This window comes from Eschrichtius robustus, chromosome 14 (genome assembly GCF_028021215.1).
Source record: "Eschrichtius robustus isolate mEscRob2 chromosome 14, mEscRob2.pri, whole genome shotgun sequence".
Classification (NCBI taxonomy): Eukaryota; Metazoa; Chordata; class Mammalia; order Artiodactyla; family Eschrichtiidae; genus Eschrichtius; species Eschrichtius robustus.
This window is the reverse complement of record NC_090837.1, coordinates 18,801,976-18,828,624: the sequence shown is the minus strand read 5'-3', so window position 1 is coordinate 18,828,624 and position 26,649 is coordinate 18,801,976. Positions and strand designations below refer to the sequence as shown.

Here is a 26,649-nt window from a genome sequence, read left to right as displayed (position 1 = left end):
GTCTGCTGCATCTACCGGGTGGGGCGCTTACCCAGTCGTATCCACGGGGCGGTCAGCCGGGCTCCTTGGCCGGGTGAGAAGGTGTCGCGGTTCTCGGGCCAGGAGCACAGGCGGGCCGCTTTGGGGCCTCAGCTCTCCTGGAGGTCCCCTTCTCGTTACTCCCTCAGGGAAGAATACCTGCGGGGCGTTTTTCGTAGCTGCTGGTACAGGTCTGAGCGGCAGTGTGGGAGAGGGGTTGGAACGTGGGCTCAGGAATTGGACAAGCGCAGGCTTCAACTCCTCCACCTGCCGGCTGTGCCCACCTGGGTACGCTGCCTCATTCCCTCCTCTGCAGAGGGAGAGTGGACGCCCTAGGGGTTATCGTGTTCTGTGTGCCACAAGCCTGACCCATAGTGGGTGCTCAGATGGTAGCCGTTGTTATAAGTTTCTCACCCCCCATAAAAACCCAGTGGCCTCTGAGTGTAGCTGCCTTCCATGATGCCACCGTCCTCAACGCCGATCCCTCCGCTTAGGTGACACTAGACGACCCTCAGCCCCCTTACTTAAGGAAGGCTGCCCCAAGTTACGGTCTGTCGCAGGCCGCAGCGCTGGCAAGGTCAGGAAGGAGTTTGTTACCATAACATTTTTACAGTGTTCCGGCTCTTTGCACATTGGTTTACCGATGGTTAGCAGTTAAACCAGAGGTCCTGTTTCCAAGTGCTGCTCCACGCAGGCTTCCGCCGTGCTTGCTTCTGTGCACCCACCTCTCCAGGCTGGTTGTCCTCCACAGGGGGCCGGTCCAGCCCTCTCCCCAGGCGCCCCCCAACCTGAGGCTGTGGGGTATGCTTACAGGACACCGGGGACACCCTGGGCAGCGTCCTGCGCGGCTTCTTTACCATCCGCAAGCGGGAGCCAGGTGGCCGCCTGCCCACCTCCTCCACCTGCTTCAACCTGCTCAAGCTGCCCAACTACAGCAAGAAGAGCGTCCTGCGGGAGAAGCTGCGCTACGCCATCAGCATGAACACGGGCTTCGAGCTCTCCTAGCTCCCGTCCTCGCAGACTCTGGGCTCCCAGGCACCCTCAGCCCCAAGAGGCGGCATTCCCCTGGGAGCACGACTGACGTGCCAGGGGACGGTGGCCCCCATACCCTCTCTATAGCCATGAGACCCCCCTGTGGCCTCAAGAACTTTGGATGCACGTGACAAAGCTACCCAGCACTCTCCAGGTGACACAGGAAGGGGGTGTTGAAAATAAACCTCCAGATTCCGCCAGCATTGGTCCTTCTTTCCTACTTTACAGTGGCCTGAAGCCGAGGCCTGTGATGGCAGTGGGGCTTCTCTTTTTGTTAATTTGGTCTTTTTGTGAGTTTCTGTTCCTTAACTTTCTGAACGAGCCATGCATGAACAAGTCCCAGGAACACCAAGCCTCCGGAGTGGTTTTCAGGGCATGGGCCTGAATGCACGAAGCCGACCAAACGTGAGATGCTCCCCTTCCGTTTCTGAAAACTCTTTACTCAGGTAAGGCCTCGCCAAGCCTCTATGCACCCGACAGAGTCTCAGCCTCCGTGCCGTCCGCAGCAGCCTCTCTCCAGATAGCCAGGCCCACCTGCTCCCAGGCGGCAGAGGTGCCTGCCGGTGAGACCACGGAGCACCGGAAGCTCAGGGCGCTGCTCCCACCTCAGAGCCACGAGTTCCACTCGGCGGCGGTCCTCTGCCCGTTCTCACCTCAGATGCTCTGGGTCCCCAGCAGCCGGGCTGCCAGGGAGCCCCTTCTGGCTTGCTCCCGTCTTGGGCACTCACGTTGGCATCCCGAGTTTGGGAGAAAAAAACCCATCGGTCCTTAAGAGCAGCTCCGTTTCCAGAAGGCGCTAGCTGTTACTCAAAGCCTGCTGATTCCTGGGGAGGGCGGCTGCCTTTCCCCTGCTTGTTGGCCACACTTGTCATCTAGTGAGGAACAAACACCAACTGAAGGTACCTGTCCCATCTGGGCAGTGGCTTTACTCCGTAGATTGTAGGAGTCCCAAGAAACGTGGGTCTGTTTCCCGTCCTCCCTCAGCCCTGGGAACCCGGGAGCCCTTTGCACTGACGGAGGCTCACGAGGCTGAGGAGACTCACGGGCCCTCCGGGGTTTTTGGTTTTGGGTTTTTCACTTTGTTTTCTCTTCCAGCCCATTGCACTCTTCTGCCGTCATTCTTCACCTTTATCACGAGAAGTGTACTCTAGATCCAGGGAATTGAGGCAGAAGCCACGTTAGTGTTCTGTGTGGACAGCCGCCCACCCTCGCCCACCTCACCGCACTCCCGGTGCATCCCCACCAGCCAGACTGAAGCCAGCCTAGAGGCCAGGAGCCGGCAGAGGGCTCGCAGCTCTCTTCCAAATAGCAAAACACCTTCCAGAAAGAACCTTCATGTTGGCGGCAAAGCGGGCAGGACCTGTCTCCATGGCCTCCGGCAGAGGGTTTCATCCGGGTGCCGGCGTCCTGCCCAGGCCCAAGTTTGGCCATGTTAGAGCCCCAGGCTTCTACAAAACAGAGCACATGTTTTACCTTGATGGGGAGACGGCAAGGAATTTAAAGACAGATAGGAATTTATTACTCTTATTATTATTAAGATTTGTCAGTAATCTCCGATTCTGTGGACTTGCCACTATCTTTAAACACTCGATTCCTTGGAAAATTCCTTTTAAACGTGCGTGTTGTGCTCTGGACAGGTGGGTGCATTTATGCTGGTGCCTAAAGGATTGTCAACCTGCACGAAGAGGTTTCTTATTCCCTAGGGGTCTGCCAGTGTGGGATGCAGAGAGAGTGGGTTCCTACGCACCAGCATCGCCTTTGTTCTTCTGACGAGGAGGGGTAGTTTGTAATTTCATTTAACTTCAACAGCTGGAAGTATTGCACTATCTGAAACCCTGAGTCTGTACTTTTCTAGGTGGTGTTCACAGACACCTCGATGGCTCTTGATGGCTCTAAAAAGTTGTGGGGTGGAGCTTGTTTTCATAGATAACTTTGGATTAAAACAACAAAAGCTTTATTAAATTTGTACTCAGCACACAGTGGCTTTGTTCTGCTTTTTATGTCGGGAAGGAGCACTTTCCAACCGAGTGCCTGGAGAGCTCAAGATGGGGCATCTGGGGCTTAAAGGGCATGCAGGCTCCCACCGTGGGAAGAAGACACAGAGGATGATACAGCAGACAGCCGGGGCTCACTGCCTCACCAGGGTCAACAGTGGTGGACAGTGTGTCACCTTTCAGATAAAGCTAAAGCCCCCGTAGGCACCCTTCATGCTCCCCATCCTTCTCACGCATGTCCCACAGGCAGCCTCCACCCTGGATTAGACGCCTTCCACAGTAACGTAAAATGGTGACAGGTGTTCGTGGAAAAGAATCCAGATAATTCAAAAGTGCTCAAAGTAAGATTTTCCAGCTAATCTGGGTGTATTCGGCTTTCCTCCATTACTGAGGGTCGCATTTGCAGGACACGCCAGCCCTGTCTCTTCCTGTTACACAAGCCCAGGTTTACACTCAGCAGAAAGCCCATCTCAACCCTGCCAGTCTTTCCAGCTCCTCCCGTGAGTTCTTGCTGCCTCCCCTGGCCTGGGGGCACCTGAGGATCTGAGCATCAGGAGAGAGGTCTTGAAAGCGTGACAGTTGGGCCACCTGGGCTCCCAAGAGGAATTGGCATATGCCAGGCTCCCTCCCACAGAGCGTTTATATCCTGCAAAGGAAAAACATTCTGCAGAGTCCCCCACATCCATCAGTGGCCTCCAGTGTGGGACACGCCCACCTAAAAAACTAAAGCCTTATCCTGTGATATTTTGGCTTTTAATTACAAGTTAGTACTGCAAAGAGAAAGTTTGTCTTTATAACTAGGAAAAACAAGTGGGGTGTTTTCCATTACTATTAAAATGAGGACAATTCAATACACTGATAGAACTTGCAGGTGCCTAAGAATATTTAGGTGGAACACAGGTCACCACTGTTTCTGACTCCAGCAAAGCCATCAGCCTATGTTTGTGCTGCTGATGTAGCCGATACATGCTGCTAACTGTGAGAGGTACGGACAGGCAGGTTGTCTCTAAGCCTGGCTAACGTGTAGACCCAGGGCCCCCCTTAGGCTGAAGTCTTATTTCCTGGAAATGTCTTAAATTGATAAGAGCTGGTGGAGAACTGTGGAAAGTGTTCATTCGGTGTCTTTTCCGAGAAACAGAGGCACGTGTGCAAACCCGGTCCCTCACTTCCTGCTCTAATTCGCACCGGGTGGCCTGGCTGTGTACGCTTCCGGGAGTCCTGGTGCCACCACGGGGGTGCCCAGAGTTCAGTGGCGTGATGTGCACCCAGCATGAGTCAGCACTCAGATGTCAGCCCTCTTCCCACCCTTCCTCACCTTTCACGTTGCAAAACCCGGGCTGCCCCCGCACCTGGTCGTCGGGCCCTAGCCAGGCTTCCAGAGTAGCTTCTGGTGCTACCGACAGTGACAGCAGGATGACGAGAGATGACACAGAAGAGGGTCCTCTGTGATCTCTGTGGAGCTTCTGCGGAGTGGGGAGAAGCACACGCCCTCCTCTGCACTGCCTGCGGCGCGGGGCTGAGCAGGAAAGGACACAAGCAAGAGCACGTCAGCCAGAGGATCCTGGCCCAGGTGTTCCCAGGCTTGTGCCCCCCATCCCCCAGCCAACACACGCACACACAGCCACACACCCACACAGTGTGACACTTGAGTAACACTGAGAAGGGGCTGCTCTGAGGCCCAGACGGGATCCACGGTTTTCTCCAGCCTTTGGAGCATGGAATCAGAATGAAACAGCCACTTGTTATAATTATTGTCATGGTTAACATTTGTTACAAGCATGTGCTTAACAGGTGGCAGCTGACTCCCGAGTCCGGCGGAGTGCAGCTCTAACCGAGGACGCTAGAGAGAGCAAGGGCTTCGGAGCATCTGGAACTGTGTTCGCGTTCCAGCTCTGCCTCCCACCACCTGGGAGGCTGTGGGCGAGGCCCCTTGCTTCCCTGGGCTTCCATTAAGTAGGCGAGCGGCACTCACCATGCCACGGAGGACGAGTCGGAGTCAGCGTCCTCTTTGTTTTCCACTGACGGCAGCAGGACCCCGAGGAGCTGGGCTCCACGCTCAGCCCAGCCCCAGGGGTGCAGGTCCTCCTCTGGCCGAGCCCTGGCCGAGCTCTGCGCTTCCCCGCGCACTCAGGCCAGGCATCTCCCCAACTCAGGACTCACAGCTGCATTCCCTTTGTGGTTTTCTCAGCTCTTGGAAATTTGGGGGGACTGGGGTGGGTCTGTCAGTTTACAGACCCTCCACCTAGAAGCCAGACTGCCCGGATCCACCCAGCGACAGCAGAAGATACCCCACTGAAGCTGGGCCACAGAGGAAGCCAAAGCAGAGCGTCAAAAACACTCACGTGCACACGAGTCCCCAGGGAGATCCTGCTTCAGCCGGTGTGGCTGGGGCACAGCACCGCAGACCACACCGAGGAGCAAGGGTTGGAGTGTCGTCCTCCAAGCCCCAGCGATCAGCCTAAGACCCTGGACTTGGCATCAAAAGCTGAGTGACCCTGGGTAAGTTTCCAGCTCCCTGAACCTTCTTTCCTCATCAGTAAAATCACCCCAGCGATGGTAGTATCTGTCCTGAGAACCTCACGAACAGCTGGGGTGGAAACATGGACTGTGGGGTCACAGACACGGGTGCCAGGCCCATCCCGGCCACTCATTGGCTGCGGGAGCTTTGACCACCTTCGCCAACCTCTCTCTTCTTATCCAAGAACTGGGCATTGTGAGTCGTGCCTTAAAGAGCATCGTCATGGTAACAGGTAGTGTGCGGGGGTCAAAGAAGAGGGGTCACATCTGTTTAGGCAGGAGGGGGCCGTAAAGGAGGTGTTCTTTTATTTTCGCTTAGAAAGAGGGTTTCCACTTTGGAGATGGGAAGGGAGGCATTTGGGGCAGAGGAAGCAGCCAGACCGAAGGTGTGGAGGTGGTGGACGGTGGGAATTAGAACACATCTATCACCAAGGACGGGAGTGGGAGCGTCATGCCATAAATGTAGTGGCGGTAGCTGCCATCCCCCGGGCTTTCGCCCAAGCCCAGCACTGCGCTCAGCCCTCTGCACAAGCGGTCACATTTAATCCACCCGGGGACCCGGGACCCTGGGCCCTGGGAGTGTAGCTGGTCTGTTCTGCAGATGAGGACACAGGTTCAGAGAGGTGGGTTCGCTTGCCATGAGACACACAGCTCAAAAGTGCCAGAAGTGAGATTCGGCCCTGCGTCTGTGAGACCACGGAGGTCCCCCTTCCACCACTACTAGCACTGCCGCCACAGGGAACGGTCCGTGCGGGACACCCCATGCCGTGAGGGGCGCTGGAGGTGGCAAAGCCTAGGGGGCTAGAAGTCATTGGGTGCAAACAGACCCAGGGGGGCTGCAGGAGAGGGGCCTCCAGGGGGAGGCCGGGGAGCCTGAAGTTAGAGGCAGAAAGAGACAGGTCGGGGAGACACAGTGACACTTTGTCCTCTTGACAGTTTGAGCTGCTCTGGACACCTGTCCTAGACGTCAGGCTCCATGGTCCTTTCGCCTTCCCTCTGGGCCTGGCCCCACTGACTCCCCACCCTGCTTGTGGCCCACCCAGGGACACTGTCCAGGGAAGGGACCATCACCCAAGTGGGGCAGTGCAGGGCCGCATGGAGTCTGTGCAGCCTGGATGGTTTGGTCACCGTTACAGATGGTGCCAGACGGGCCTGGCAGCTGGCAGGTGTCCCAGCCAGGAGCTGGCCCAGGAAGCCGTACTGCCAGGGAGTTCAGGCTCATGTCCATTCATCCAACGGATAGATAGCCAGGACCTACTATGCTCTGGGCTGGGCTCGGTGCTGGAGGTACAGAGGGAAGAATGTGGGCACCACCCTGCCCTGCAGAGCTCGATATGGGGTGGGGGAAGAGGCGTAACTAATCCAAGGAGGGCATGTGTGAGCACATACGGTCATCACTTATCTCCAGTGTGGTGCTGCTAGGATGCTCGCTTCACAGCTGGGAAAACTGAGGTTCAGAGATGGTAAGCCCCTTGTCCGATGTCTCAGCATCAGTAAATGGCAGAGCCAAGGTTTGAACCCAGGTCTGCCACGCTCCAGAGCCCTTACCTGGTTTGAACAGGCAGAAGAGGGGTGGGAGAGCCTTCTAGCCAAGGGGCCAAGCTTGAGGGAAGCCCCAGGGACTGTTCTGTCCCTTGTCCAGAGCCCGCTGTGTCTGCTGCTGTCCACTGTCCCACCTACCCTCTCGGGGGCTGAAGGAAACAGACAAAATTGCGCCCACTTTGCAAATAAGGCCTTGCAGCATTTTTAAGGACTTGCTGAGGACCCCAGAGCTCAGTCTCCCTGAGTCCTGGCAAAACCAGGAGAAGTGACAGTTTGCACAGCAGTGCAGGTCCCCAGCTAAAGAGCTAAAAGGCAGGGTTGGGTTTGGGAGTGTACCTGATAAAGGGGTGCCCTGCCCTGTCGTATTGTCACTCCCCCTGACCCCTCACACAGGTTGGGGGCTGTGCCTGTCTGACCCTCCAGTGTATTCCATTACAGCTTTAGCCTCATGCATTCCTCCCTCCTTATAGAGGTTTATTAAGACACCCTGTCATAGAACTACCCCCGCTTCCTTGAACCTTCCCCAAAGCACCTGACACGAGCCCAAATCCTCTAGGTCCTTTCTAACACCCTGTTCCTGAAACACCCCGCAGCTCTCTGTGTTGTGTGCTCGCTCTCTCGTTGCAACAGGACAGTCGATCCGACTTTGCTCAATTACGGGTGTGGGTGTTTTCTTAGAGGTCTTTAGCTGGAGGTCACTGTAAATTAGAGACCCAAAAATGTCCCCCTGAACAAAGCGTTTGCCTCAACTAAATGTAGCACTGCAGGGAGGGGAGCAGGATCTGGTCCCTAGCACAGCAGGAAACAGCCTTAGAGGGAACTGAGAGGAAAACAGCCCAAGGAAGCGGCTTCCAGAACTATAGCCCTCGCCCCTAGGAGACCCGCTTGCTGGCGAGAGGAGGGATGGATGATGGCGGCAGAGGCTGGAGGTGGGCTGGGTGCGGGAGGTGTCACGCCACTTCTCACTGTTTTTAATCTTAACTTTGCATGTTTTAATGTGAAATGTAATTACAGATTCTAAATTCTGCTGGTGAGCTCATCAGGGCTGACTGATCAATTAGTCAGACTTACAAGTGTTTGGGTCTCAAAGATCTGTGACCCTGTTGTGTCGTCTCAAAGCCCTGAGAAATCCCTGTCCTGCTGGTTTGCTCTCTTGGGGAGCTGTAGGGTTAGGAGAACCCTTAGGCAGCCTGAAGACCCATACCTACCTCTGAGGTCCCCACCCTTTTGAAATCTGTGAGGGATTTGGCCCAGGAATTCAGAAACATCAAATCCACATTATTTATTACATTACCTCCTTAGGAAGCCATGGCAGACATTACTAATGGATTACCAAACTCCTTCCTGCTGAATCGGATCCAGCTTCAGGCTCCTTACCACAGCCCTTTAGGCAGCCACTACCAATCAGTTGGAATTGGCATTTCTTGCCCATCCCTGGGATAAGCCCTGTCTCAGCAGAATAGAGTTGGGAAAGGAAGCTGGATTCTGATCTAGGAAGCCCGGGTTGAGTGCTGGTTTTTCCACTTGCTGACTACGGGACATAGGATTCATTACCCTACCCGATGGGGCGCCAGTTTGCCCAGGTAATGTTAGGGTGATAATCCAGAACAAAATTATTTTATGACAGAACCTCATAAAATAATTAAATGTGAAAGTCCACTGTCTACTCTCAAATTCTGTACAAGTTAAAGATGCAGCAACCAACGGAGGAGAAAGAAGGATGCCAGCATCCTCAACATCCTGTGAAAAGCTGGTGTGATTACCCGCCGGGGGCACTTCAGTGGGGCTGCGATCATTTTTCTTCCCTCAGCTGTTGTCCTAGAATGGAAGCCAAGCGTCCACATTCAGGCTGCACAGGGGCTGCACTCCAAACAGCCAGCTGTCTCCAATAGAACAAATGCAGGACACACTCTCCAGGCTTCTAGTTTTTGGAGGGGCCCCGTGGCTTTGGCTGCTGGTGGGCCCCCTCCCCTTGGGCTGTTCTCTTGGCTCCAAACATCCCAAGGGAGGCAGATGATTTATTATAGGCAGGGAAAGCAGTTACCAGTTTCTTTACGCTTTTTCAGTCATGTTTATTATACAAGTACGCCTCTGTCAAATCTAACCCAAATACATTGTAAAAAAAAAATTAGAAAATCCAAACAAAAATGTAAGTAAAAACCACCCAGTATTCCCACGACTTAGAGATAAGCATTATTAACATATGGAATGAATCCTTGCATCTTTTTTCTATGGTATATTTACATTCATGTTTCTTTTACAGGATTTGGATCATTCTATACCTATCATTTTATAATTTGGGGTTTTTTTCCCCACTTAATAGATTGTGAACACTTTTCCATAGTAATAAATATAGAGGCACCATCATTTTCAGTAGCTTTATGATATTTCCTACAGTCCCTTATTGTTAAATATTTCTTCTTTAATAATAAGCTCCTTATTGTTGGACATTTGTTTCCAGTTTTTCTCTGTAATGAGCAGCATGCACTGAAAAGAAAAAAAAAAAACCCTATGACTCCACTGATGAATCTATTTCCTTCCGAGAAATTCTCAGACACGGAATTGCTGGGCCAGAAGGACACACATTTCCAGGACTTGGATAGGCATTGCCAGATTGCCCTCCTGAGAGGTCGTACCTAACTCCACCCGCCACAGTGGAGTCAGCGTTTCTCTCTCCCCGCTGACACCTGCAGGTGGAGATCCACAGGCTTAGAACTCGCTCCAGCTGCCGGTCCTGCAGCCGGACCTCTGAGGGCTGCAGGAATCAAGTTGCTCCCCTTCCACGCCCCACCCCAAAGCGCCTGAGAGAGCCCGTCTGCCAGGCAAGGCCAGGGTCCCGATGCCACCCCGTGCAGCCACCCGCAGACCCTGACCTCCTCCCCTTCCACGTAGGCGCCTGATGTCTCTCCTTGAGGCCTGTAGCCCACACCTCGTGACGGGACAGCGAGCTTCTGAGTTATCGGCAGCCTTATTTCCCTCTACAGCTCCTACGGAGTTAACAGATGTACGCACGTCTGAGGCAGTCATGCGGCAAGAGACTTTGGGGCCAATCCTTCCCGTTTTGACAGTGTGTAATCGAGGTGAAGCCATAAATTTTATAAACAAGAATAAACGACCCTCAGCAACATATGGATGCTCGACCCTTCCAAGGTGATCGTAAATAAAGGCACCTGCTCACTGGGGAGGGACATGGGCACTGCAGATGGCCGGAGACGAGGGCCAAGGGTCTGTGCCTTGGGAGCAGCTGGTGCGGGGAGGACCCCCAGGTCCTGGGTCAGCTGGACGCCTTTCTGCCATTTATTCAATCCCTTCCCCAGGCTGCCTTCGCCCTGGTGCACGCTGAGCTGCCCTGCTGCTCACCCTTCCTCGGAGAGGTAGCTTGTAGCGGGGTCCTCCAGGGTTTAGGTCCCCTCTTCTCCTCCTCTGCCCCAGTTATTTGTCAATCATGTCCTCTGTCCCAAGAGGGCCCCTTGCGGGAATCCGAAGACCAGGCTCTGCTGCTGCCCGCAGGGAGTCCTCGGGCACTGATCCCTTTTGGCTCTCGCTGTTCTGTGACCGGGTCACCCTCCCTTTCACTTCGGCCTGTTGCTCCGGGAGCTACATCCCCCTGGGCTGGCCTGGCCCAGGACCCTCTGGAGGCCCCCATCTCCCACCGGCTCAGGAAGTCTAAACAAACCAGAGGCGCTGCTCCCGGTCCTGTGCGCTTCACCTGGGCCTGAGCTATCTGAAAGTGCTTTGAAAAAGGATAAAACCTGATTCAAAAATAGCTACATTTTATTTTTTTTGAGCTGCTGCCGTGTGCCAGGCCCATGGACATATTTCCTGAAAACTTGGAAGTTGGTATCATTGTCCCCAAAAATAAAAGTTGAAGATTGAGGCTCAGAGTGGTTACAGATTCCCTCAAGGTGACTCAGCTAGGGAGTGACAGAGCTGGAACTTGATTTCAAATAATAATAATAATCAAAATAATAATAGCTAACATGAGACGGGGGAGCATGCTAAGCCTTTTAAACATTGCCTTATTAAACTCTTCCAGTGGTCCTGTGGGGTGGATATGATTTTCATTCCCATTTTACAGATGAAGAAGCAAGTCCAAGGAAGACGGAACGACTTGCCCAGAGTCGTGATGCTAGGAAGTAACAGAGCTGGTCTTGGACCCACGTCTGCCTGAAGCTGACGCCCATGCCGAGCTCTGACTGTTGCTCACACTCCCGTGCTCCTTCTCACACCACAAGCCTGAGGCTCCGCAGAGCCAGCAGGGAGGCCGCTGGAGCAGGCAGCCCTGTGCACGGCTTCACTCCTGAAGTGGGTGCTGCACTGGCGAACTGAGAGCAGAGGTTCTTCCCCGGGGCTTCCACGGGTTGTACGCAGACTGCGAACACGTGTCTTTGTGTCTCTCTAGGGAGAGGATGCACAGAGCCTTCATCAGAAGTTTGTGAATCTGTGAAGTGGGAGAGCACCGGGACACCCCCAAAGTTCCTGGGTGTCCCCCAACCTGCCAAATCCTGGTGTCCCCAGCCAGCTCACCTCCTGCCTCTGCTTGCGCCCAAGCACTGTCTTCCACGATGGACTCCAGAGAAGAAAAGTGACAGGTCAAGGCAAATGAACACTGCACCCTGGCCAGGCTGCAAAGGGGGCCTCAGTCCTCTCCCTAAGCAAGGTCAGACCAGCCTGGGTCCAGTATCGCCAGTGGGCCTGGTCTGAAGGGAGGGGTGAGCCACAAATCCTCCCAAGGCGCTGATTTATGTAGCATTCATGTGGAATTTATTACACAAAGGATTTTACTCAATTAAGCTTGAAATGCGTCTGGATTCTTAAAGGTTCAGTAGTGATAACTGGGACAGAGGGATCATAAAGCTGTATGGGTTGTCGGAGCAAGCTGTGAGGGTGGGGAGGGGGGAGATGAGGGTGACATCGCAGCTGACGGGGGATTTGGTACCGGGGACGTTTGTCATTGGGATGTGTTACAAGTTCGGGTTGTGAAAATTACTCGGTGAAAAATGTACATTAACAATAGCCATGAAGTATCAGTTAAGGGAAAGTAGGTTGAGAAATGAGACAGCAGAATCTATTAGTGCCTGACATTGTTCTCAGCGGCCCAGGGCGTGATTAAAATGACTGTCAAGTGGCAGCGGGGGGAGGGGCACTGGGCCGGGAGTCACAGGGCCGCGTCCCTGGCCCGCATCTTGGCGCTGACTCCCTGACACAAGCTGGTTTGCAAGTCTGTTTCCCCGCTCCTGCCATAGACAGTGCCTCCCTCGGGGTTGCTGTGAGGTTTCAATGCGATGATGTCTGTGGAGCCCCTGGCCTGGGGCCTGGCACGTCAAGCCCTTCAACAATGCTGGCTGGTGGGCTTCTCACCGCTGAAATATCCAACCACCTCTGACCGTGGCCCTAAATACGATCCTGAGAGCCAGACCTGGACCAGGGAGAGGCAGGTGGAGCGCTTTCTTGGGTGTAAAATGTATGGGAACACCCCCAAATCCAGGAAGCAAGAGAAATAACTTTCATGCAATTTTTGTTTTACAGAATTTATTCCACTGCAGTATTTTTTTTAGGATTTTTTTTTTTTTGATGTGGACCATTTTTAAAATCTTTATTGAATTTGTTACAATATTGCTTCTGTTTTATGTTTTTGGTTTTTTTGGCCACAAGGTATGTGGGACCTTAGCTCCCTGACCAGGGATCGAACCCACACCCCCTGCATTGGAAGGTGAAGTCTTAACCACTGGACCACCAGGGAAGTCCCTCACCGGGATATTTTTAAAAATCAAATTTATGCAAAAACAAAATCTATGATCGACAAGGTATCACCATTATACATAAAAACAGCCTGCCATTTCTCTCCCGACCTGCGTTGCTGTGTGATGCGGACAACCATTTACGAGGGTTGACAGTGGTTGCAAACGGGCTTTATGTATAGTCATGTGTTTTGATCACGGAGCTTTCATTAACTTTTCCCACTGGGTTCGAGACCGGGGAGGATGTTTTGATAAGTGTGCGGGGTGAACACATTTTTCCTTTTGCTTCCAGCTCCCACGTGGCTATGTAAGGCACAGCAGAGGAGCCAAAGTTTCAAACTTACCCGTCCCCTGGGCGACCCCCCTCCCCAGCAGGCCTCCTCAGTTCTTCCCAGGTCAGTGGCACAGGACATGCCTGCACCTGCACGTTTCTCAGGGGTGTTTGTTTCTCCAGGATGTTTGCTTGTGGAGGGGACGATGCAGGGGGCGCAGGGCCTGGGAACCCAGAGTTACCATCTGGCCTGTGACAGCCCCTCCCAGCAAGGGCTGGTGGGGAGCGGATTTGGCTACAGGAAAAGGCCTTGTTTCAGAGATCATCCCGTGAGGACGCTGTATCTACTCAAAGAGCTTCTCTTGTCCTTTGCAGATGTTTCACTACGGTGGGGAGCGTGGGACTGTTGTTTTATTATGTAGGTCCGGCTCCTTCCGGGAAGATGCTAAGCTGTGGGCAGGATCTAGTCACTTGATGGATCTGCTGTGAGCTCTTGGAACATAACCCTCCCCGGTCCAGCCTGAGTGCCTGCCCGACAGTGAACCGCCTTTAGCCTGTTCTGTAATGTTCTCAGTTCTGTTCACACAGGCCGAGCGCCCACCACGCACCAGACCTGGCGCCAACTGCTGGCCGGGGCCACTTCCTGGAGGGTTTTCACTTTCACTCACAGTCACCTGCACCTCGGCCACTTTGCCCAAGTCCAGGAACGAAAGGACCCAGAAGGGACGAGATATGATGTTCCTCCAGCAAAATGAGCAGGTAAGGTGGTTAAGAACGAAAGCGAAATCAAGCACAAAACTCATCATTTTAATGTTTCCTAACTGCTGGCAAGGATGGCTGGAAGGACCAGCCTTCCGAGCTTCAGGCTAATAAACGATGGCTGGATGGAGTTCACTGGGCGTTTCTGCCCTGACAGTTAGTGAGAGCCTGCCCTTCCCAAGTTGTTTCCTGCAATTAGTGGCGTGGAATCTTCAGGTTCTCAGGGCTGCCTCCTCGCCCTTTACAAATATCCCCCTTCCCAAGGACACAGCTGGCACTGGCAAGGTCACTTCATAGCGGGAGGGAGCAGCAGTGACAACTGAAATAAAATACAGCTGTGGCCTGGATCTCAGAGGCATAAACCAGCCAAGTGCAACATCAGAGAAGTCGGTCTGGTCTACGTCAGCCTCGCTGGAAACATAAGAGCTTATAGTCTGAAGCTGAACGCAGTTCACCTCTGACCCTGGACGCCACCTGCCTGGGCAGGACGTGCCCTCCTTAAAGTGGTGGTGTTCCTCTCCCCGGGGTGTCCGTCCCTTGATGGAGGAAGGCTCCCCTTTAGAGAATATTCTCCGGGCTGCTCCCTCGCCACACACGCACTTCAGTCCAAGTGTTTCCGAGGCCTCGCCTGTCAGTCTGCAGCCGTCCTTCCCCCTTGATGAGTGGCTCAGAGGTGACTAAACTCCAAATCCTGTCTGCCTTCCTCTTTATAAATGTGACATTTTAAAGCCCCTTTGGCACAGGTAAATCACAGTTACATTTCCAAGGGCCTCTGGTACCATTCCAAATCCTCGGACAGCCAGAACTGCCAGTGGAGGGCATCTCTCTCTCTCACACACACACACACACACACACACACACCTCAAGCCTTTCCCACTTTTATTCTTTTTTCTTCATGGCTCCTCAATGAAGCAATCACTTTATCTTTCTTTCCTGCAACACTGCGTTTATTCCCACCTCCTGGAAGGGTGAGGAGAGCCCAGGGGAGGGGGCAGGATTCTCCACCGGCCTCAGCTCCTGAAGGAAGTGGCGGGGCCCTGAGAGGAAGCTGAGTCTGGACAAAAGACCAGCTTCTGGCCCCTCTGGGTGAGATCTTCAGGAATCAGGACATGAGGGCAAAGTCTTCCTTTCCTGTTGTCACCGTGGAGGAGTCTGCAAAGCTCCCCTTTTCCATTATTTCCACGTGCCTCAGACACGGTAAGACAAGTCATTTGTCTTGTATATTTTTTCTGGATTCCCCTCCTTCATGGCCGTGTATCTGGCTAACGTGAAGAGATAGTCACTGAGTCTGGAGGGGCAGAAGGAGGCAAACGGAATGATCTGAAATGAGAGATCAGTGCTAACAGGGTCCTCCCTGTATTAGCCTCCAAGGAGGAAACACCAGTCACGTGCCCCGGGAGCATCGGGTGGGACAGCGGGCTTGATGGATGGCGCCCCAGGCCAGCTTCTTGAGAGCCCAGCGCCCGACTCTGGCGCCAGGGCTGGGGCGGGTCCTGCAGGATGAGGTCACTACCCTGTCCGACCTCACAGGGCTGGTGACTTTGGGCCACTCCCTGGTTTCTGCACCTTCCAGTGAATAGGACTGGTGCCTCCCAAACTGGGGTGTGCACACAAGTCACCTGGGGATCCTGGTGACATGCAGATCAGATTCTGATTCGGGAGGACTGGCTGGGCCAGGCCCAGGATTTGGCAGGTCTAAACTGTGCCCAGGTGATTCTGGTGCTGCTGGTCTACTCTTTGAGTAGAGGGAGCCTAGAGCAGGCTTCTCAACCTCGGCACTAGTGACATTCGGGACCATTCCTCGTGGCTGGGTGACTCTTCGTGGCAGGAAGAGGGAGCTGTTGTGTGCATCATCGTAGGACATTGGGCAGCACCCCTGGCCCCCACCCACTTGTCTCCAGACATTGCCAGACATCCCGGTTGGGAAGCGCTGGCCTGGAATGTTCTAGTGGGCTAGACCCTAGTGCCCCTCTCCCTTCTTTCTTTGACCCACCGGTGATGGGGCCTCTGGGCAGGGGTGGGTGGGGAGGGAAACAGGAGAGGAAACAGCGAGCCTGCCCCTAAGGGGCTGGCAGTTAGTTTGCGAAGCTGCCCTGTGCTCTCCCTTGTTTCCATGCCGCACTGACCCCACCCTCCTCTTCTCTCCCTGCCCCAACCCTACCCGCTGAGGCCAGCTCCATGCCAGGTCCTGCTGGAACCTTCCCTGACCCATGCCCCCTCCTCCTGATGCCTGGCTGTCTCTCTGGGAGTGGGGTGGGGGACTGGGCAGTGGAAGAGACTCTGTTCTGGGTGGTTCCCCCCGCCGCCGCAGAGCTGTCATAGGCTGGTTCCTCATCTGCGCGGCGGTGATGCCTTCCTTGCTAAGGGAACGAACTGGCTCAGCCCACACAACCTACACGGCTGGAAGGCTCCCCAGGATCACTACTGTGACATGAACAGAAGGGTCCTCACTCCCCTCCCAGGAGGAAAGGAGCTGGTCAGGGCCATCAAAGCCCAGGCCATGTCCTGGGGGAGGAGTGACCACATTAAGGGGCCAGACCCTGGCTGTGAGGTCACTTTCTGGACCCCAGGCAGCTCCTGGGGTCCCTCAGCTCTCAGTCCTAGCCTGGCCCACGCTGGAGCCCCACGAGCCAGGGCTGGAGCCACGAAGTGCCTACTTTTTCAGAAAGACTCTCCAGATCCCATCTGAGTACCTGTTTAAGAACTTGGCCACGTTTGCATCCGTCTCACCGGACTGGACAAGAGGCACCACGCTAGAAGGGAAGGAAACACAGCATCACGCTACGTTACGGGCTCAACACGCTTGGGGGCAGGAGCTGCGTCCTGAGCCAGCATTTCACTCCCGCTGCAGCCTCGCCAGTCCGTGTGCAGACACTCTAGATGGTGCTGTCTGCTGAGCGCCAGCAAGCTGGCAGCCCCTCCATGCACGTCGCCTCTGCTACATAACCCCTGCTGGGAGGTGCTCGCCCCAAACCGAGGCGCCAGGTTTGTGTCTCCTGCCCCAGGGGCTTTGTCACCTGGGCACGGGTTTGGTGTCCTCAGGACCCCTCCTCTGCTCAGCCATTCCCTGATGTTGGGCCTTTGGGTTGTTTCCAATTTTTTGCTACTATGAGCACTGCTGATGTGGACAGCTTTGTACAAATGACTTTCTTCCTTTTGAAGCTGAAGCTCTTTTGTGACTCAGTGTCACTTTAGGAACCACTTGGCCCCAAGAGCCTTTCATGATAAGTGAAATCTTTATGACATGGGGCTATGGACAGAGCTCAGGTATGGAGCAGACACACCTGGGCTCAAATCCAGACTCTGCCATGGACCACCCAGGTGGCCCTGGCCACGGTATCACCTCTGAGCCCCAGCGCCCTGACTCCAGTAGAGTGGGGGCTGCCACCACCTCTCTCCCAACGTTACCACAAGGAATCAATGAAATAATGGATACAAAGTGCCCAGCACGGTCCTGCCAGTTGTATAAAGCAGGGCTTTATTCCCATTTCTCTGTAAAGCTGGGTGGCAGCCTGGCCTATGAGTGGTGTAAATGGAGATGTTGCAATTACTCTTTTAAAGTTTCCTTGAAAAGGCTGTCAGGAGCTTCTGGGGCGGGGTGGGGTGGGGGGGTCCCTCCTCTCCTGACTCTCAGTTGGGGGATTGGGGTAGCAGGTGGCTGGTCTGGGCCCTTCTCCACTCAGCAGCCAGCACGTCATCCCATGGCCTAAAACCCATCAATGGCTCGCAGGATAAAGGCTCTCAGGATAAATGCAGAGCTCTCAGGGCACGTGAGGCCCCGCCCGGCCTGGCCTCAGCTCAGCCTCTAGCCTCGTCATGCCTCACGCCCCTCACTCCGGACCAGACACTCAGCGTCCTTTGTGTGTGTTCCATGCAGACTGCCACCTCTGCCCTTGCTGTCCCCTCACCCCGGACACTCTGTCCACTGTGCCCCCAGTACCCCCAATGCCCAGTCCCAGGCTGGGTCACTCTGGTGCCAAGTACCCTCCCTCATAGCTCTTATGGTGTGGAGCTTTTCAATCCTTTCTGCTCAGCTGAGACCACCTCCACCATTTAACCCCAGGAACAGGGAGTCTTCACCAAATACGCACCTGAATTTCATACCACATGAGTGTTATTATAATTACAAATAATCACCTAGACCCGCTGGGCCTCCCCCGCCCTTTTCCTGGAGCTGCCTGCTTCCGCACAAGCTCTGATCCCGATGTGCTGTCCCCCCCCTCCCGCGTCAGGATCACTGTCTCTCTGCCCAGGCCCCGCTCCCTCGGCCCGCACACCCCAGTACCGTCTCTCAGCTCGGCGGCACACGGCCCGACAGAAATGCAGTGCGGAGCTGCTCTTGCCTCCGGACTGAAAGGAGAAAGCAGGTGTTGGCTGGAAGGGCGGGGGGAGGGTGCCCACTGCAGGCAGGGAGCCTGGATGGACGGAGGGACACACAGGCCCCGCCCACAATGGGCAGTGTTCCGTCTCCAGGGGCCCTGCCAGGGCACACCCACTGGGTACCCCTCTCCAAAGCAGGCAGGACTGGGGAGGGAGCCGTGACGGTCTGGAGGGGACTTGGGGGCTGGAGGACAGCTTCTGTCGCTGTTAAAAATTAAAAGGGGGGGTGCTGAATCCCTGCCTGTGTGTTTTGGTCAACACACTGGCCCGTAGCCACCCACCGGTTGAGGCAGCCCAGTACCTACAGGCAGGATGAAAGCCGTGAGCGGGGGCAGCTGGCTGGAGTATCTGTCGATCCACTGCTCCAGCTCCAAGATGGGCCCTGCCTCGAACATGGCGTGTTCTGTGGAGCCAAGGAGGACATGGCCGTGAGGCCACTGCCCCAGGATCACAAGGAGCCCACCCCTGTCCCTTCCGCCTGGGTGCCCGCAAACCATTCCACTGGCTCCGAGGGACCTTCCGTCTCAGGCTGCACAGGCCAGGTTGACAGGGGTCCCAGGCGACACCCAGGAGAGAGTCATTCCCCCCACCCACGGGCCCAGGCCCCCCGGCGCCCTCTGAGCACACACAGCGGGTTCAGGGAGAGAATTACTTAAGTGAGCCTCCCTGGCTGAGGAGCGCGGTGTCGCCAGGGCAGAGCCGACGTCCTGCAGGGAGCACTGGATCTGGGGAGGAATGCAAGGCGTGGGTGAAGACCCTGTCACGCGGGCCAAGCGGGGGCCTCGTGCGTCCACTGCAGGGGCCTCGTGCGTCCACTGCAGGGGTGGGCCTGCCGGGAGCTGTCAGACCTCTAAGGAGCTGCCATTTAAAGGCTAATCAGCAAACTCTGTCTGAACCTGCAGCACAGCACATCTGCCTGTTGGGAGGGGCCCTGGCTCCCTTGGAACGCAGATGGGGAGCGTCAAGCACCCAGGGATAGTCAGGAGGAATCTTCTCACCCCGACCCTCCTCTCCCATGTGCCAGGCCCTTCGAGGTCTTTTTCTTTTCTCTAAACTGACGGCCTTGGTTTTCTAACCTATAACACTTGGGCGGAGAGACCCAAATTGACAGTGCTTTTTAAACTATACAGGACAGGTCTGTGCCTCTGATGAGACAGCCACCGTGGCAGTGTGCCGGGAGCAGGACACAGTGGGTGAGAGGAGGCGGTGCCCATCCGGGAGCGGACTGGAACCCTCTTGGGCCACCGAGCAGCAGACTCTGCGTAAGTGACTTGACCTCGTGGTGTCTCTGTGGCTTCCGGTGGAAAGGGGCGTCACAGTACTACCCCGCCGGCCACCTGCAGCGTTTACCCCGGGGGCTGGAGAGAGGTGGCCCCAGTCTGGGAATCCGATCCCAGCCCCGCTGATTCCTGGCTGTGCGGCCTTGGGCTGAGCCTCGGTTTTGTCCTCTGTAAAACGTGAAAGCTGGCCTCCACTTCATGGGCTTCTGCAGGGAGAGCCGGGAACAGGCTGCCTGGCCTGCCACAGGCCCGGAGCAGCCCCCGGGGGCCAGGCGGGGCACCCAGCTGAACAAGTCACAGTCTGCGCCCTTGGGGCGCCCAGGCCACACTCCTGGTGATGCTTGCCTTTAGAGGCAGAAGCACAGGAGCTGCGGAAGCCTGGGAGAGGCACCAGCTGGAGGCAGGGGTGGCCAGGGAAGGCCCCGGAGGAGGTGATGTTGAAACTGTTACCCAAAGGTCGTGGTCTAAAGCAAGGGAGGGGCTCATCACGCCACTGACCCCCTCTTCCCTCTGCAAACCCCGCTCAGAGGTGAGCACGGCAGACAGAAACGACCACTGTAGACGCCAGCAATTCCTCATTATGAGGCTGAAGACCAGTCTCCCTCATACAGGAGGTGCCTCATTCATAGAATGTTCCAGCAGTTTAGGCCTCCCATCTTTCTGCAGCCCCTCACTACCCTGTGTCTGCTCCCAAGGGCCCCAGTGGGCTCCAGCCTGGCCTGGAGGACTGAAGCAGGCCGAGGGCTGACCTTCCAGGGAGCAGCTGACTCAGGTCAGCACGCAGACTAAAACCCCGGGTACATTCTCCATGTTCTGGGGCTGGTGGCCCTGCCTCTATATCTGAAGTCCTCTCTGGGGGCCAGAGCCCCCGCTGCCTCTTAAGGAACAGAACAGTAATTCTAAGAACGCTACCATCCCCCCAGCCGAGGGCTAACCACAGCTGGGCCTCTCAAGTCTCTCAACCTCAGGGCCACTGACACTTTGGCCCAGGTCATCCTCTGTCACAGGGGCTGTCCTGTGCGTTGTAAGACGTTTAGCCGCATCCCTGCCTCTACGCACTAGATCCCAATAGCACCTCCACCTCCAGTGTGACAACTTAAAACATCTCCAGACATTGCCCTGTGTTCCCTGAGGGGCAGAACTGCCCCGGGCTGAGACCACTGTCCTTCACATTTCCCTCCCTGAGGGCAAACCTCACCACTCGCCTGTGAGGGAGGGTTATCTCTGTGTGTCCCCATCTTACAGATGAAGAAACTGAGGCTCACAGAGGGTAAGTGGACTAGTCCCAGGTGACACAGAAAGGAAGTGATGGTCAGCTGGCAAATCCAGTTATGGCCACCAGGCCTCGGGGTTGAAAAATCCCAGCTCGGGGTGAGACAATGTTACTCACTTTCTGAAGCTCTTCCACAAACGGGTGGCCCTTTTCTGCAATTAATTCCATAGCAAACCTGTGAGGAAGAAGGAAAAAGAATTTGCCTCGAATATAACATCCCCAGGCCCTGTCTTGCTGGAAGGCAATACATTCTCAGGGGATTGGCCATTTTGCTAATTGAGCTATCACAGGAAGGCTGTTATTTTCTTGCTGACATTGAGAACATCGTAACCTTCCATGTGGTTGGGGGTATTTGTTTTTCGCCACTCATCCAGCCAACAACTCCTCTTTCAGTGCCTACTCTGGCCAGGTCCAGGTGATTCAGTATGAACAGAGGTGACACAGGTCCCGTTAGGCAGGATAGGGAGATGTGAATCAGATGTCACACGACTGACGGTGAAGTTGCAAACTGAGGTCAGTGCTCTGAAGGAAAAAGGGTGAGAGTCCTGGGATATTTGGCCTTGATTAGGGTTCAGGGAGGGCTTCCTGGAGGAAGCGATGCTGGAGGTGGGACTTTGAAGGCTGAGTAGGAGTTCGCTGGTAAGGCCGGGTGGGGCAGGAAAATCAAAGTGCCCCCGATGCAGGTCAGGACTGTGGCCCTGGCCTCCCTCAGAACACTGCACCCACTTCTGTACCAGTCGGGGTCCTGGCCGGGAACAGACAGTGGTGTGTTTGAAGGGTTCCTGGAGGAAAGCTTCACGAAGGGACTACTGACAGAGTGGGAAGGCTTATGGGAACTGCGGATGGATGGCAGAGATGAGCAAAAGCAAGAGCCTGAAGGGGCAAGGGAGGGCCAAAGGCGCTACCAACCCTGGAGAGAGCTGCGTTCCGGGCAGAGGCCACCACCAGGAGCTGGGCAGCTGGGAGAAAGCCGTGGAGAGCCCCACGACTGCCAGAGCCACACAGGGCTGGGGACAGGGTCACACATACCCCCACCCCTCTCACCCTTGTCCGATCTCCTGCTGGTGCTGCCCGTTGGTTGGACCAACTCTAAAGCCAGAGGACAAGGGAATCGGGGTGAGACCATCTCCAGGCCAGCCTCCCAGGCACAGGGGAATGGCTTTGAAAGGGCAAAAGAAGAACTACTGTGCATCTTCTAGCCCATCTTACAATCAGAACTAAATAAGCACACACGTAAGCTGTCCGGCGTTGGTCTTCCCCTCTGGACGGTGAGGAGGGGGCGTATGCCTCAGGCCTGGCACACTGGAGATGCTCAGGAGTATCTGCTCACCGAGGATGTTCCCACGACAGAGGCCAGCGGGAGGCCCCTCCCCGTGCTCGCTCCATCCCCGCTCCCACCACTTGTGGCTGCCCCTCTAGAGTCTGTCTGCTCCGCCCTGCCCACTGCACCGCACTCCCCAGACCGCAGGCTCCATGAAGGCAGGGCTCAGGCTCCCCGCTCAGCAGAGCCTGGCACACGCAGATGCTCCGCCAACATCTGAGGACGGAAGAATCCACAACTGAGCTGTGGCCAGTCCCCTGCACCACATCACCTGAGGGATGATGGCCTGCTGATTTGCTAATTCTAAACAGCTGATGCTAGAACCCGCCTTCCCGCCCCTCTGCCCACTTCATCTTGTGTGCACTTCCCCCTCGCCACACCCTTCCCACACACACCAAAGGGTCTGCCCTCTCTCCTCTGCTGGCAGACTAGCTACATTATCTTTCCTGAGAACCTCACTTAGGCCCATCACTGAGAAATGACGACCATGAACAGGTAAGTTTTAATAATTATGATGATAATAATAGCTAGCATTATGATTGGTGCTAGGTACTGTCCTAAGGGGGAAACATGGAGTTCTCTCATTACATCCTCACAAGAACCCAATGAGATTGGATACTATTACTAGGATCATTTGACAGAATAGGAAACTGAGGCTCAGAGAGGCCAGGTGATTTGCCTGAAGTCACACAGCCAGTCAGCAGTGGGAGAGAATTTGAACCCAGGTCTGTCTGATTACCATGATCTTCACCCACAAGGCCGAGTCAGAACTTGTGAACTAGTACTTATAATATCTGCAGCTCACGCTGCCAACAGCTTGCTGAGCATAGTGGCCTGAACTTTGTTCTCAAATATTTGCGGCCCCTCCCACCCCTGCTGCTGTCACATGTGTCCACGTCCCTGGCTCTGGCCAATGAAATGTGAGCAGAGGTGGCGTGTCACTTCGTGGAAGCTTTAAGAGCCAGCGTGGGCATCACCGTGATCTCTCTTCCCTCTGCCACAATTACTGGTGGTGTTCTAGACAGAGGCTGTCCCACCAGCCCGGGTCCCAGAGTGAAGGCCAGGCAGAGAAGAAACATACCCAACCCACGATGGGCTTGAAGTGAGAGGATGAAATACGACTTTGGTGGTTTAAGCCATGAAATGTGGGGGTTGTTTGTTACACCAGCATGGCCCGGCCGATCCTGACTACTTCCCCGAGTCCACCTTCTAAACTCTGGCTGTGTATATGCTTGTTTAAAAAATAAGCCTCACGAAAGGGATCATGTCTGATGCCCTGTGTACTGTGCTCGACTCACCAGTCACTTAGCACGTGCACCTCAATGGCACACACATACGAGCACAGTGAGGGAGCAGGGATGGAGGGGCGAGGCAGCATCACGCGGTGAGGGGCGGAAGCCACGGGCCAAGGAAGGTTCATCGAGGGCTCGCAGCCTCTGGGACTGGTGGACACTCTGGAGAGCTGCACATCAGTCATGCCCTCTAACGAGCAACTCAAGCCCGACCTCAAGGCCAACCCCGTCCCCCTTACCCAATGGCTGAACTTAATTCATCTGTAGTTCCCACGGCTTCAAACACCTGGTCGTCTTTCGGTCTCCTTTCTCCAGTGAAGGTGCTGGAAAACCCTGTGAAAATGTTTTGCTGCCCAAATTAAAGAGTTTTTTTCTTGATAGGCTCTTTTAAAGCATTTTTCCACTTGAAGGATAACACACACAGAGAAGTGCTCGAATCGTAAATGTACAAGTTGATGAATTGTTACTAACTGAAATAGACCTCTGTGATCAGCATCCAGATCAACAAATAAAATATAAGCCTCACCCTAGAAGCCCCCATGTCCCCGCTTTCAGTCACTGCCCCCCTCCCCAGGGGTAACCACTGTCCTCACTTCTTTCCTGATATGCTTTATTTATTTATATATTCTTGGCTGCGCTGCTTGGCTTGTGGGATTTTAGTTCCCCGACCAGGGACTGAACCCAGGTCCTTGGCAGTGAGAGTGTGGAGTCCTAACCACTGGACCGCCAGGGAATTCCGTCCCTGGAGTCTTTGGCTGGAGGGCATCAACACTGTCATCCCTTTGCATCTTTTCTTTTCTTATTGTGGTAACATAAACATAATGTAAAATCGGCCATTTTAACCATTTTTAAGTGTACAATGGCATTAAGTACATCTATGAATGTTTTTATCTTCTTACTACATAAATATACCCACAAAGCAATAAATACTGGTAATCTGCGTGGTTTTTATTTTTGGAGGGGGGGGAGCGTGCCACGCAGCATGCGGGATCTTAGTTCCCCAACCAGGGATCAAACCCGTGCCCCCTGCAGTGGAAGCGCCAAGTTCTAACCACTGGACCGCCAGGGAAGTCCATGCGTGGTTTAAAACTTTAGAAAATGGTATCATACTGACGTGTTCTTCTGCATCTTTTCTTTCTGTACATTGTGTTCTGGCATTTTTTAAAATTATCAAAGCAATATATGCTCATTACAAAATAAATAATAGAATAGAATAAAAGTATGTACAGGAAACAATGAAAGCCCATCTGTTCATTCCCCTCTCCCACAATTCAATCTCTCTCCCAGGTAACAGTCCAGGGTATAACCTTTCACAATGTTCTATGCATACCTGAACACACATATAAATACACACACACACTTTTATCCAATGGATTCCAACTATTTGGATTGTTCTGCAACTTGCTTTTATCACTTAATATATCTTGGCCATCTTTCATTTCACATCACATTTGGGTGATGCCTATTGAGATCTGTCACATACTTTTAATGTCTGCAAAGAATTTGGAAGAACTTTTTAAAAATATATTTTAAAGCTATTATTTATTTAATTCTCATTCCAGAATTTTCCATCAATTTCTAGTGCCACGTGGCATACGGGATCTTAGTTCCCTGACCAAGGATCGAACCCATGCCCCCTGCAGTAGAAACGTGGAGTCTTAACCACTGGACTGCCAGGGAAGTCCTAGAATTTGGAAGAACTTTAAGATGGAATCTGCCATGTCTTTCTTTGCATTTTTCACCTGTCCCCACCCTACCTTTGTCTCCTGTTTTGGTGTAGATCTTGGGGAGCTTGGGTGTCTTCGAGGAAGGCTGTGGCCTAAGGAGAAATAAACATCAAGAGATGACGAGTGAGGATGGCGTATACAGTGGGGCACGTCCTTCAGTGGGTCACAGTTTGCTACCCATATCCTTAGAGGCAGCACTTACCCCCTTCTGCTTGGATCTCTTGAAATCTTTCCCCTCCGTTCCTCTTAGTTTTAAGCCCTTTGTGGGCAAGTTCTGTGTCTTGCCACACCCGTATCTGCAGAATAGCTGATGTAGTGCATTGCTCAATGCAGACGCTCAATAAATATTGGCTTAAAGAATTTGTCGATCACTTTCCATAGTCTCTGCACTGTGCTAAGTGAATTACAGGCATTATCTCCTTGAATTATCCCTAGAATCTTCCCAAGCACTACCTATGATGTTCATTTTCTTTTTGAGGATCTGTAGCTGACGGGATGAGACTCACCCTCCTAGGTCACCAAGGGAAGAAGCGGTAGGGCTGGGATTCTTGCCTAAGACTATCTTATTCGACATCCCAAAACGGTTACCTCTGCTCTACCAAGCCAGGGACTCTTGGAGGGAAAAAACCCTGGGCTATTTCCATACTATAAAGCTTCAAGTATACTCCGAAATGGAGAATTGCCAAAACAGGGTTCGAAAACTGGCATTTTCAAATAGCAACACCTTTAATAAAGACTTCAACATTAAAATGTGACATTAGAAGGTTATTCAAAGGTTAAATTACTGGATCTGTGAAATAGATTAATCCATTATTAAGTCCGGTTCTGAGGTCCGGAAACGGGGTGCAAGTTTCAAGGTATATGATGACAGCCATCTTTAGACCGCGTTGGTGGATCTCTGTGCCTTAAAGTATAAACTGCTTTGGAGATAGGTTAAGATCCGAATTGAGGCGCCTCCTGATTGTGAGGCCAGGCAAGATGACCCTCTTGGCTCACATGGGATATGCCCTGTCCTGATGGATGCTGGGCTTCGTTTGGACTTGTCTTGTGCCAAGAAACCTTGGTCTCTGGCTTCCACGGAGCCCACGTTGCCACGGTGACGTCACGACTAAAGAGGACGTCACCTGGCGATTGCTGCGGTGACCTCCCAGCGGTTTGACGTAACCGCGGCGACAACATAACTCAGGGCAGGTGCCTGGGTTACCCTCCCAGCCAGATACTCACCTGTCCCCGTCTTCCACGCCCTGGGGGCCGCGGCTCTGGAAACGGGGACACAATAGCTTGCGGGCGCCGAGGCACCCGCGCAAGCCAAGGCGACCTCCCAGGCCCCACACAGCCATGCTCCAGGGCTCTGGTAGGGGACTGACCCTGCCAGGCTCCCGTCCAGATCCCGGGGTGACTCCACCTACCTCCGGCCGCACCACCCATCAGCCGCCATCTTCCATTGGTCCGTGGCTCTCTCCCCAGGGCGGGACACTCCCAGAGACTTGTTTCTCATTGGT

The 26,649-nt window shown here is 54.1% G+C and overlaps 2 protein-coding genes across 9 annotated transcripts in view; one reads left to right on the top strand and one right to left on the bottom strand.

Annotated features, from left to right (window-relative positions):
• Nucleotides 1-3,029, top strand: part of UBE3B (ubiquitin protein ligase E3B) — a 55,804-nt gene extending 52,775 nt beyond the window's left edge. For 6 of the 7 annotated variants that reach the window (XM_068562260.1, XM_068562257.1, XM_068562255.1 and 3 more), the window contains one exon: nucleotides 832-3,029. In XM_068562260.1, coding sequence (XP_068418361.1) covers nucleotides 832-1,023 — 192 coding nt within the window. In that variant the 3' untranslated portion in view covers nucleotides 1,024-3,029. The remainder of the gene's footprint in view (nucleotides 1-831) is intronic. The other variant, XR_011076177.1, reaches the window with a different exon arrangement.
• Nucleotides 3,030-13,901: 10,872 nt separating this feature from the next.
• MMAB (metabolism of cobalamin associated B) lies at nucleotides 13,902-26,527 on the bottom strand. Of its 2 annotated transcripts, none has more exons than XM_068563116.1 (9): nucleotides 26,372-26,527; nucleotides 25,178-25,239; nucleotides 23,660-23,753; nucleotides 20,925-20,982; nucleotides 18,907-18,979; nucleotides 18,560-18,657; nucleotides 18,160-18,224; nucleotides 16,568-16,627; nucleotides 13,902-15,194 (listed from the first exon to the last, which is right to left on the bottom strand). In XM_068563116.1, exons 1-9 carry the CDS (start codon nucleotides 26,485-26,487, stop codon nucleotides 15,137-15,139), a joined length of 684 nt encoding a protein of 227 aa, XP_068419217.1. In that variant the 5' UTR covers nucleotides 26,488-26,527; the 3' UTR covers nucleotides 13,902-15,136. The 2 variants fall into 2 exon arrangements, with proteins under 2 accessions (XP_068419217.1, XP_068419216.1); XM_068563115.1 differs by having other exon boundaries at nucleotides 13,902-15,162.
• Between the last annotated feature and the right edge of the window lie 122 nt (nucleotides 26,528-26,649).

Bases quoted from the DNA above. Each gene is read 5' to 3' on its own strand.
- MMAB (XM_068563115.1), bottom strand. From the start codon at position 26,487: ATGGCTGTGTGGGGCCTGGGAGGTCGCCTTGGCTTGCGCGGGTGCCTC. The intron at 23,754-25,177 runs GTAGGGTGGGGA...ACATTTTCACAG, and splicing joins CACCAAAACAGGAGACAAAG to GGTTTTCCAGCACCTTCACT. The intron at 20,983-23,659 runs GTAAGGGGGACG...TCTTCCTCACAG, and splicing joins GAATTAAGTTCAGCCATTGG to GTTTGCTATGGAATTAATTG.